Genomic DNA, 11,625 nt, shown 5'->3' on the forward strand with positions numbered 1-11,625 from the left:
TTGTCATCCTTTGTTTCCTTTTCAAACCCCTTGTTTTTGTTTTGTTTGTTTTAAAATTAATATATTTTAGTTTATATAATAGAAATAGTAATTTAATGTAGTTTTATTAATTCCCCAAATTTGTGCAAAAATTAGGAACACGAAGTAAAGTGATAGAATCCTAAGAAAGACCAGGGCCCTCCTGTAAAGACAGCATACCTAGTTTCCACAGCAAGTTAAAAAAGTCCTAACCCTTAACATTTATCCAAAGTTTTACAAGATGAAAAGGCACTAGTAGTGCTATAATAACACCAAGCATCCAGGTAATATTCAGCTGCATATTCACGCCAATAAAAAGAAGGAAATCTCTTTATGGTACCATCGTCCCTGTTCCTGGCTCAGTCCCAGGCTGGAAAGTGAGAAGCCTAAGCACTCTCACTAGCTACCAACAATGGGCAAAAGGTCAGTCTTCTGTCCAAGTAACACAAAAACACCATCTACCTTGCCAGGCCCAATGGGTGTATTGTGCGGAGAGAGTGATGACCTCTGGAGAATCAGCTGGGTTTCTCTTTTGCTGCCTATACTAATTCTGTGAGGGAGTGTTAGAGTGACTATATTTGGACCTTGGGGAGCACTGGATTTGCAGCTGAATACAAGGCTTTACTCTATGTCTCAGCGAAGTTGCTAACCACAAGGCAAAATGATACATTAAAAATAACATTGCAAACGCTTAGGCAAGCAGTTTTCTAACAAGGTCGTAGTGTTGAAGAGTATAGAGCCCATTGTGTAAGAACAAGATGCAGCCCACCAGATATTGTCAGGAGACAAAGCAGAAGCAAGACCTTGGAGATGAAGGAATCAGCAAGAAACCAGAAAAGAACCAGCAAGTGACTGGAGGAAGCTAGGGTCAAAGTCTTGAGCATACACTCTTAGCCACTCATCGTTATGGGCCCATGGGCCGGATGAGAACCCGGGTTCTAAATAATTTTAGGATTCTCTCCCCCAAAACCTGTCAGTCCTTTAGCTAAATTTAAATTTAATCTTTAACCTGAAATTATCTTTTCCATAATACATTTGTCTTCCTCTATTTAAATCAAGATATTGATTTAAAACAAAGAAAGGATTGTGTGTTATATGCATTTAATAAGCTAATAATGTACCATTAAATCACTTCCTTAAGCCTTAAAGCAAGTGAGAAATGAAGTGCCTACCTTTGAGCAGATTTTCATGATATTGAGAGCATGAGTGGGAGCACAAGCTCATGCTCAAATGAAAATAGACAATATTGTGCAATACTACTTCCACCTGGTATGCAAACAGCAAAGTTCTGCACCAATAATTCTTAGAACCTTAAATCATCTGGACTGCTCCACTTTCAAAATTTATGTTAGATTACTTATCATTAGACTTATTTAAAAAGTTGGAGGGGTACTAATCAAAGTTTCAAACATAAGTTACAGAAACAAAATTTGATCATTCATAGTTCATTAACTTCCCTCACTCACTACAATGCTCTAAAATGGTTTCAATTACATTAAAAAAAATGAGAGTATAACAGTAAAGTTTGGTGGTAGAGAACAAGCAGAAGGATTGTAACCATTTTATAATTCATTTGTAGGTGGGTATGGCAATACTAAGTCCTTGAGCTCAGTTTACAAAAGAACACTGACTGGAGATGAAGACTTAAAAGCTTCACTTAAAATTGAGGAAGTATCTAAAAATAAAGTGCAGTAGTGTGGTTATTTCTCAAAAAAGATCCAAGTAACAACAATAATTATGCAAGTTCCTGCAGAAGGTGCCATTCATATTGTTCCAGGGGGTCTTTGATATAAGTGTGTATTGGGCAGAATTTTACATGGTTGCAAGGGACGCATCCTATTGATGAGCCAGGGAGGTGGGGCAGCAAATCAACTAATTGTGACTACAACTTGATATTGTACCTAGCAGTTTGGAAAAAAAAACCTCACTTGATGTTATAAGACTGTTAAAAGTTAATTATCTTAAACACATTAATTGTTTCTGCAGTTAGCATTAAGAGATATGGTCTTCTCTAGGTCAGAAAGCACAACACCATATTCATACCAATTCAATATAGATTGATAAGAATATTTATATTTCTAGGTAATTAATTATACAGTAAATTTAATGCAGATGAAAGATGCTAGATTTACAGCATCAGACTTCGTTCTTTTTTCAGCTAGAGGATACTTACATTATAGACAGTGGTAGCAAAGCTTCTCAGTGACCTCCCAGTTTACTTATGCCCTGAACTATCCTTTTCTTCATGACTATTATATCATAGACCTTGATAAACCTGTCAGTTCTGATCATATAGCATGTTTTGTAAAGAGTACACATGCCCACCAAGAACTGAAGGTATGATCAGCTGTAATGTGTGTTGTGTTCCAAGTGGCTGTAAAAAATGAAGGTAGAGATGTACATCACTGAAACAGAAGGTCTCCTTTTGAGGTGCTTTAAAAGTGACCCTTGAAAAAACAACAACTTTGAAGATACCTTGCATGGAGACATCAGCAAAGAAGCAGCAATGCTAGGATACTAGTAGAGGTACTGGAGCAAATCTGTGGCACAGGTCCTGACCAGGGGAACCAGCTACTAGCCCCTCTCATCCCCCAACACACAGGGAGATTGTGAACAGACAGAAAAGAATCCCACTTTATGGGAAAGTTCCCTATTAAAATGCAACTCAAGAGTGGCCCCAAATATTGAATCCTGGGCTAAGCTGCAGGGGGGAATGGGAGAGGGGAGGGCAAGACTTGAGAGTTACTGAATACACAAACAGAGCAATAATGCCCAAACATCCAGCCAAAAAATTATATTACCAAGTTTTTGAAGCCTTGTTAAAAAGGCAGCAGAAAGGAGAGAATCTGACACAAAGTTAATCACAAGGCATTCAGCTTTCGTAAGAAGTATGCTGTCCTTTCCCTTTCTTCTAGCCGATTTAATCATGATAATGCTTTAATCATGTTTATGTCCAAATAAATAGGATTACAATATCAGTCAAACACTGAAGGAGCCAATGTTTTACAAATGCACTTTCTGCTTCAGATTTCCACAGAATGTATTAATGAGAGCTGTTTGCCCTAACAGATGCATTTAGCTTATGAATATGTGAGAGAAGCATGGAGGGAACCCATCCTAAATCAGGCCTACAATTTTTAATTCTACACATTACCCATAAACGCAGTCATAGGACAAATTTTTTTTTTTTTTTTTGAGGTGAGGCAGGGGGAGAGAGGGGAATGTTCAGCTTGGATGAAGTAATGCAATAAACTGCAATGAAACGTACTTGCGTCTATCAGTGAAGAAGTTGGGTTTATCAGCTTGCACAATGACCATGTCAAAGAGGTCCCGCCAATTCTTGCCAACCATGTGTTTCATTCCTTTATCTCTGAAGAGCAAGTGAAAAAAGTCAATAGGTAAGCAATTCTTTCCAATACTTATCTGTTTCCCCCATACCTTCCTTTGAGTAAAATCCATACAGATTTTTTAGTTTGGCTTAAAATAAAAATTTACTTGTTCAGTCTTGAAGCACAGAGACTCCATAAGCCTTTGATTCCATCTTAATGCATGTAAGAGCTGCACAATGATTTCATATTTATAGTAAGTGATCACTATCTTCTGCTATTGCCACCAAGGGATTCTCTCTCCTCTACCAGCAAAGCTCAGACCTCAACCCTATGCCTTCAGGTAACAGATCAAGCATGCCAGTTCAGAGGTGTTGCTGTCAGAATCAACAGTCTCTCCCCCCCTCCACAGCTTGTCTCTCACCCATTGACTCCTCAATCTACATTTTCACTGACTACCTGTCTTGTATGCATACCAGCCCAGCCTCTGGCTTCTTTACTTTTCATTCCATCCAGGAAGAGTGCACACCAACTGCAGAAACTCCCTTACCCTGACGAAGGGTTTTTGAACCTGAAAGCTTGCTTAATACTTGTTTTCCAACTATTTAAGTTGGTCTAATAAAAGATATCAGATTCACCCAAAGAAACTCATCTACCCACGGAAACATGCAACTTACTGCATTCAAACTCTCAGAGAGGGTCTTTCAATGAGGTTTGCTATATAAAACATGTAGCTGTAGCCTATCAATTTACAGTGCATGAATCGATTATATACTCACACAAAGCTAAACGGGCTGTTCGTGATGAGGAAAAGCTTCTTGTTATGATTAACCAGTCGGTTTAGTACGGCATAAGTTTCATCTCCATGGAGAATGTACTTTTCTGTATCAAAAACCACAAAATTGTATTATTATTATTATTATTAAAACCAGCTTTCAAGAATCTCAGAACTTTTCCAAAAATAATTTTTAAGAAGGTCAGATATGATATTGTTCATAATTTTCAAAGGAATACAGAAGTCTTTATGCTTGGACACAGTGTCACAATCTTCCAGTAAGGTAAGACACAGAGAGCTGCACTAGCAACAAAATAAGAACTTTGAAATGGTTAAAATGCAGAAAGAGATCACAGCATGCCAAGAGGTAAAAACAGACCATTATTACCTCATAGCTTATATGAATCTACAGTGAAAAGATATAGTCTTTAAAAGCTACTGCTTTCCTTTATGGTATGTTTTACCTTCAACTACTGGTGTTCTTCACTCACAACAAAGAAAAAAAATACAGAAGAATGAAGCAACTACTCTTTTGGTCAGTACCAAAATTTCTACTCCTTGGATAGCTGTTAGCAGCAATTCAGTCTGCCGATACCACTGTGAAGTTAATGATGTAGTTACACAGATATTTTATTGAATTCTTACACTTGGAATAAAGAAAATGTGCACACAAAAATCAAGATCAGATTCAGGAAAATGTTACTGACCCATGTCCTTCTCAATCCACTGGTACATCATTCCTTTTACATGAACATCTTTAATGGCATCCTGAAAAAAGAGAAAGATCAAAAAGCTTCAGATCTAAAACTGGCATCAGCATGACTACTGCCTATTTTCGCCAAGAAGGATCCGGCAGAATTACACATGGGTTATTTGCTGCAGGGATACAGAGAGAAACAGAGAAAGCCAAGGATATTTTGAATGGGGATTCACTATTATCATCACCACAAGCACCAGAATAAAATTTATGAATTTGGGTGTGATTGTGAAAGGAAAGTCAGCTATGTTCCATCTGGCTTCAAGTCAGCTATGTTCCACCTATGGGAATAAAGATAAAACTAATCTGCATTTTTTGTTTCTTTAAAAAAAACTGTTAGAAACAGAACAGATTTATATCAAAATCAATATTGCACCAATACTCAGGTGGCCCAAAATAGGACAGCCTGGGTTTGATTTATACATAGAGCCTGGGATCACTTTGTAAATGCAAGGGGGGGGGGCGGTGGGGTCGTCGTCATCCTTAAATAAGAGTGGCTCCAAGAGCCCAGAGTACCCAAAACATCTTGCAGCATCTTGTGTATTAGCATCCCCATGCTTTAAAACTGCAGTGGTGGCACTTTATCTAAAGCTTATTCGATAAGCTTTAGTTAAAGTGCCCCTGCTACCATTCTGAAGCGATGCACAAGACATGGATGTTGGCTGGAACGCGGTAAGTACCACACTACAGCAGACTTGATTACATCAACCTCCATTAAATCAAGTCTGCTCCAACACACTGCAATTACAGTGCATTGGAGCAGCCTCCTGGCTCCTGTATAGGCACCAAAGATGAAAGAACAGTCTTCTGCCATGCAGCACTGCTGGGCCTTAGAAAAGGAAGCCAGATGGAATGCATATTTGATTATCTGTTCTGACCAGAACTTTGCCAAGACTTAGGGGACTTACAAGGAAAGCAATTTTCTAAAGAGTGCTCTCCACTGGATCTACACACATGGAACTTTGAGAGGAAGTAATACAAAGAAAGAGACACCATCCCACTATTTTGACATCTCTACCCAAGAATGCAAATAACCCCCACTGAACAAGATGCACTTAAGACACTTAATTCATGAGCATTTATAGATGGCTTTAAGCTGGCTAAAAAGGTACAAAACTACAATAGCACATGAAAACAGGTATTTTTGAGGGTCTGGGTGAGAAGATTAAAAATACCTTAAATTTTGCAGGTTATATAGAAGTTGACTTTCCCAAAAAACTTAGACAAACTAAAGTTTGCAAGTCCTCAGATGCAAGGTTTACTCTTTGTTTTTAATAGTCGATACATAAAGGCAATTGTTCACATAGTACCATTTCTACCCTGACAATGGAACTAAGTGGCAAATTAAAGGACATTTATTTGCCAAGTGGAGTACTTACAGTAAGGGAACAGAATGCTGGGCAATATTTGGTTGTGAACTCCTTAGCCCAATGCCAAAATAAATTTTAAAATAATAAAAAACCTAGCTGTACTGTAACTAAAGCCCAAGGAGAGCCATCTGGCATTTAAAAAAGCTCGCAGATGGATGACAGGGCTGATAAGTGCCAAGAAACCTAATCAAATCCAAGGCAGAAAAACAAGCTGTTCACATGCTTCAGTTATTGGGGCACTCAGATAAGATATGAACTTTAGACCAGTACTTTGTATAAACAGCTGAGAAGTTTCCTTAGAATCACTACAAATGCTTAGCATGCCAACAGTGACCATTTCTTGCTGACTCACTAATGAGTTACAAAAAGTTTTGTCACTTTAACTTCTAGAAATACCCAATAACTCTCTGCAAGGAAGATTCCACATTGAGGGAATGCAGATGTTTTCCAGGGCATCTCCAATTCATCTGCATCACTATTGTGAGAATGCAGAATTCTGAGAAATAGTGATGGCATATTTCAGACCGGGAAGAGTACCATACTTGTTTCTACAAAAAAGAGTCCTCCTTTGCTGAATACTTTACAGGATGCATCAGATTCTTTGCCTTTAAAACATTAATCTCAGATATTAGGGACACAAAAGGTAGGCTCTTACAGAAAAATCTATTTAAATCATCAAGTCTCAGAGCAAGAGATCACCTCTCCCAATCAAAGACCATAGAGCAAGACAATGCAACAGCCCAGATTAATTTTTTTCTGCACCATTCTGCTTCTGCACTACACTGAGTAGCTACTAGATTATACCAATAGCCATTTTCTAAGTGCTCATCTAGAATTTAGACTACAGCCATTCAGAACTATAGGGTGGATCCATCCATGGTTTAGAAGGAATCACTGGAAGATGCCCTAAAACTCACTCAAAAAAGAAATTAAAGGGTTGGGACGTATGTATCATAACTCCAGAAATTAAACATTTCAGCCTTAGATTGACATACAGCCCCCTGCCACAAAACCTTGCTGGACTCCTTCAAAACTGCCAGGGCTGCAGGCACAGAAGGATTAAAAAAGGAAGCAAAGTCAACTGCCAGCAAGTACTTTGTAGCCTTTGTTTCCCCAGAGGCTGCAGAATCCTGAGACTCCTAATTAATGCCTTTTACCATTTACAGCAGGGGTTCTCAGTTTTTATGCTGTGGCACGGCAAATCACAGCCTAGAGGTGGCCGCAGCCTGGCAAACCACGGCCCAGCAGTCAGCCTACTGCGGCCGGAATTTCCGGCTGGCAGACAGGTAAGAATACCGGAATGCAAACCCTGTGCTGCTGTGGGCCCCTCTCATTTAACAAACTGTGCTTTAGGATGTTTAAAATAACCAAAGATAAAGCACTGGCGCCTTCTGCCCATCATCTCTCCTCTCCCCTACCCCCACCCCAAATAGCAAGGGGGAGAGGATGAGGGGGGAACTGTCCTCCATATTTTAATCACATAACCATTAAAATCATATCAGGTCAAAGAAATCTAGGTGAGGCTTAAGTTGGAATTAAAAAAAACAACCAGAAAACAAAAAACTTATGCTTTCTCCTTTAGAAAATTAGAATATCCTACCTACTGATAATTTTGAATAATATCAGTGTGGTACAAAATTTTAACTGAACCTAGGAATTTGACCACACCAATAAACAGTTCTATAATCCCATCTGGAGAGTTGATAGAGATCCTGGCTATATTTGGTTGGCATTGCTAGATCACTATAAAATTGTTAAACTTCTTAAAAACTCCTTCTTAGAGTTAGCTTTACCACACTGCTTTACAAAAAAAAGATCAGACAAACAATGATCAGCAACAGTAAACTGAGTCTTCTTGAAGAAAGCTACAAGTAAGCTATTAGCCATTAATTCTCTAGAATGTTTTTATTTAATAAATAGTGTGTTTAAATATAGTTGAAAAAAAATAAAGGGTAAAAATGAAATGTCCCTAAAACAGTGCAGAATTTGGATAATGTTCTTCATTAAATAATTAAATTATTTGGTCGCACGTGGAGCTGCAGCTAAAATGACCTCACAGGACTATCAAACAGAACTAACAAAATGTTGTGTCCCAGGCAAAACCCTGCTAGAAAGCAGGGGTGAGGAGTAGAGGTAGATGGTGAAGTGGTAAAGATGGTCAGGGTGGTTTGTTCTACCTGCCAGAAACTCAAAAGATCCCAGCTGCTGCTCCAGTATCATTGTCTGTCTGCTCTTGCCACAGCACAAAGATGCTCCACCCTAGGAAAGATTCCTTGCAGGGCAGGGCCACCATTCTGGCTCCCCCAGTAAGTTGGTGTCCAGGGCTGGTGCCTTGTTCACTCACCCTTATTTATGCTACTTCTACCAAGTAGAGATGTTTAATGGTGACTTAGTAACATATGAATAGATCTCAAAAGCTATAAAAATATAGTAGTGGATGCTTCCTAATTTTGCTGCAAGCAGGAATTCATGATATTTCTCAGAATCAACAGTAGCTTATATTTGGATAGTAAAACCTCACAAAACAATAAATGGAATAACTAATTTTCAACAACATCATATGTAGTATTTCATCCTTTTTTGATAATTTATACTCACAGATATATCCTTGTAAAGATGAATCTGGTCAAACTCAATGCCATGAGCTAGGAAATAATCAATAACAGAAGATAACAGTGTCATTTCAGGAAGAGAGAAGATGTCCATGAATTGTTTCAATGAAGGACCCTAGTCAAAAGGAAGAGAATACATAAGAAGATACTAAGAAATTCAGAAAGATAATTTAGGTCATTATGAAAAAGAGTTGCACCTTACAGCCATGTCACTTTTCATGGGTTTCCAATCACACTTCCTATCTATATAGAGCTGTTTTGTTTTCAGAAGACAGCACAGGAGAAAGCCCAGCAGCTATAGGAAGCATCAGCAGCTGATGGCCCTCTGCCCTAAAAATGCACAGGCACTTAAGTTTTAAAAAGTACTTGATAAAATAGATTTATTGGTTATTACTGTCATTAAATAAAAGCACTTTTACAAAAGACAAGGAGAATTAACATCATAATCTGAGACTTCAACAAAATACGATACTCTTAATTTCCAGTAAAGTCACTATTTTACATTGCACTGAGATAAAGCTATTGCACTACAGAAGAGGCTGCAACAATCTCTGCAGGTTGCATACATCTAGCTCACAAGAAAGTCAAGTCTTTGCCAAATGTTTATGTGCTTCAAGACCCTTGGATGCAAAGTACTGAGACAAATATGCTCACTTAATTAAATTCCTGATGAGGTTTCACTTGGTATTTAAATCAGGGAAGTACCACAATTGTTATAGTTTAACTACCATATTTACTCAAATCCAAGATAAGGGTTTCCCCCTCCACTATTCAACATGGGCAGGGGAGGGGGGAATCTCACCTTAGATGCAAGTATTGACTAGGGGCAGACAGCTGTTCTGGCTCTGACCCTGGCCTGGAGCTGTATCTGCTGCCTTCCCCAGACCAGGGCCAAAGCTATTGCTGCTACTGCTGCCTGGTTGAACCCAGGGTGGCTCAAGTGGCTCATATGGGGAGGGAAGCATGGGAAAAACTACAAGGTGTGTGGCCCAAGGGGAGCACAGGAGAGACTATGTAGTGGCTCCAACTCCAGCTCCAGCCTTGACCAGGGCCGGAGCCACTGCTGTTGCCTGCCCCGGGCCAGGGCCAGTTATAAGTGCTGCTGCTGTCAGACCACAGCTGGGCCTAGAGCCAGAGGTGCAGCACAAGGTGAACAGCAGGCAGGGAGCGGACTGGGGGCCAAAGGGCCAGCAGAGGCAAGGTGTGGAAGGGGCAGGAGACAGGTGTTAGGCCACCTGCCACTGCTTTCCCTGCCACTTGTCCACCTGCCATTACTTTCCCAATCACAGTGGTAGAAAGGAAAAAATTAAGACAACCTTCCAGCAATTAGATTCTATGCATGGAAAATTATAACAAAATTGATAATTTTCTATGTACAGAATCTAAGTACTGGGGGACTGCCTTAAATTCAAAGTCATCTTGGATTTAGGTAAATACAGTAAGTATGTTCAAATCCTAACCATAGGTAGAAAACTCTTGCCAAACAGCCAATCATACTAAAAGGGAAAGTAGCAAAACCAACAAGAACAGCTTCATAACTACTTAAAACTTCCTTGTTATTTCATTTCCATTACTTATGCACTCACTCAATTCCAACTTTTGCTTAAAGTAAATTAATAAAAGTTAGTAAACAAGCTATTGGCCAACCCTGGCAACATTTTGATGATGGTATCTGAGGAGTAGCATCTGCTCAGAAGGTTAGTTTTAAACCACGAAGTCTAGTTTAATACAGTATGTCAGTTCTACAAATAGAGCTACCCCTATCAAAACACCTTAAGTACCACTGCATTCCATTTATACTTTCTGCACTAACATATGGAAAAGAACTTGCCAAATTCCTCTGGAGAGCTAAAGCTTGAGTCAGTTTGTTTTTCATTTGTCTACTGCAGTGGTTCTCAACCTTTTTAGACTCAAAATACCCCTTGGTAAGTACCAGCTCTTAGCTTTCATTCTTTTTTGACTATGGAAAAAAACAGCAATCTTCTGCTGCAAAGAACACAGAAAGACCACAACAGTTCATAACGTTTTTGACAGTATGGATTCCTATTTGAAGTCTCTGGGTTTATCTTACAAATCACGTGTTAGTATTTGCGAATCTAATAGTGCTAACATTGTATGGCACCCTTAAAGGATTCTCACAGCACCTAAGGGTGCCATGGCAGCCTAGCTGAGAATTGCTGGTCTATGGTTGTGGAAACAGTTAATGAACCTTAATGATAGAAAGGCAGTTGGGGAAATGCTTAGAACTAAAGAATCTATTTGTCAAAGAAGTCTGCATACTTGCTGCAAGGCATAATACCTCTTTGGAGCCATAAACAAATCCCTGGCAAGTAGGAATATATATGTTCAGCATAATCTAGGATTTTGGTCGTCTCCAATTAAACACGTGTAGAATATGAACAATTCTTTTGTTAATCATTTAAATTCTGTTTTCCAGTTGCCCCTTATTAAATTGTAACCGAATAAATCATTCTGAAGATGTCACAGAAGATGAACACGTTAAACGCATTACATTCTCAAGAGACCAATTTAGCTTTGAACAATACAGCAGAGACAAATTGATGAATTTCAAGTTAAGTATACCATGAGGAGAGATCTGCTGCTTCTTTGGGTCCTGTATTCTAGTAAAAAATCCTATGCCTGACATACTATTGTGTTTGGACCAAGAGTCTGGAAGAGAATTAGGAAAAAAAATCTATTTATCTGGAGGATAAATCTGTTGGTGTCATTGACAATTTTTGCTACTTGGGTTCTACAATCAGCAGGA

At 38.9% G+C, this 11,625-nt stretch overlaps 1 protein-coding gene across 1 annotated transcript in view; it reads right to left on the minus strand.

Annotated features, from left to right (window-relative positions):
- Nucleotides 1-2,361: 2,361 nt before the first annotated feature.
- The window catches only part of NT5DC2 (5'-nucleotidase domain containing 2), a 29,025-nt gene continuing 19,761 nt past the window's right edge, over nucleotides 2,362-11,625 (minus strand). The window contains exons 6-10 of the mRNA XM_025206759.1: nucleotides 8,845-8,973; nucleotides 4,827-4,887; nucleotides 4,124-4,226; nucleotides 3,287-3,388; nucleotides 2,362-2,392 (exon numbers count right to left, since the gene is read on the minus strand). Of these exons, the coding sequence (XP_025062544.1) occupies nucleotides 2,362-2,392; nucleotides 3,287-3,388; nucleotides 4,124-4,226; nucleotides 4,827-4,887; nucleotides 8,845-8,973 (426 nt within the window). The remainder of the gene's footprint in view (nucleotides 2,393-3,286; nucleotides 3,389-4,123; nucleotides 4,227-4,826; nucleotides 4,888-8,844; nucleotides 8,974-11,625) is intronic.

Source organism: Alligator sinensis, unplaced genomic scaffold (genome assembly GCF_000455745.1).
Source record: "Alligator sinensis unplaced genomic scaffold, ASM45574v1 scaffold78_1, whole genome shotgun sequence".
Taxonomy (NCBI): domain Eukaryota; kingdom Metazoa; phylum Chordata; order Crocodylia; family Alligatoridae; genus Alligator; species Alligator sinensis.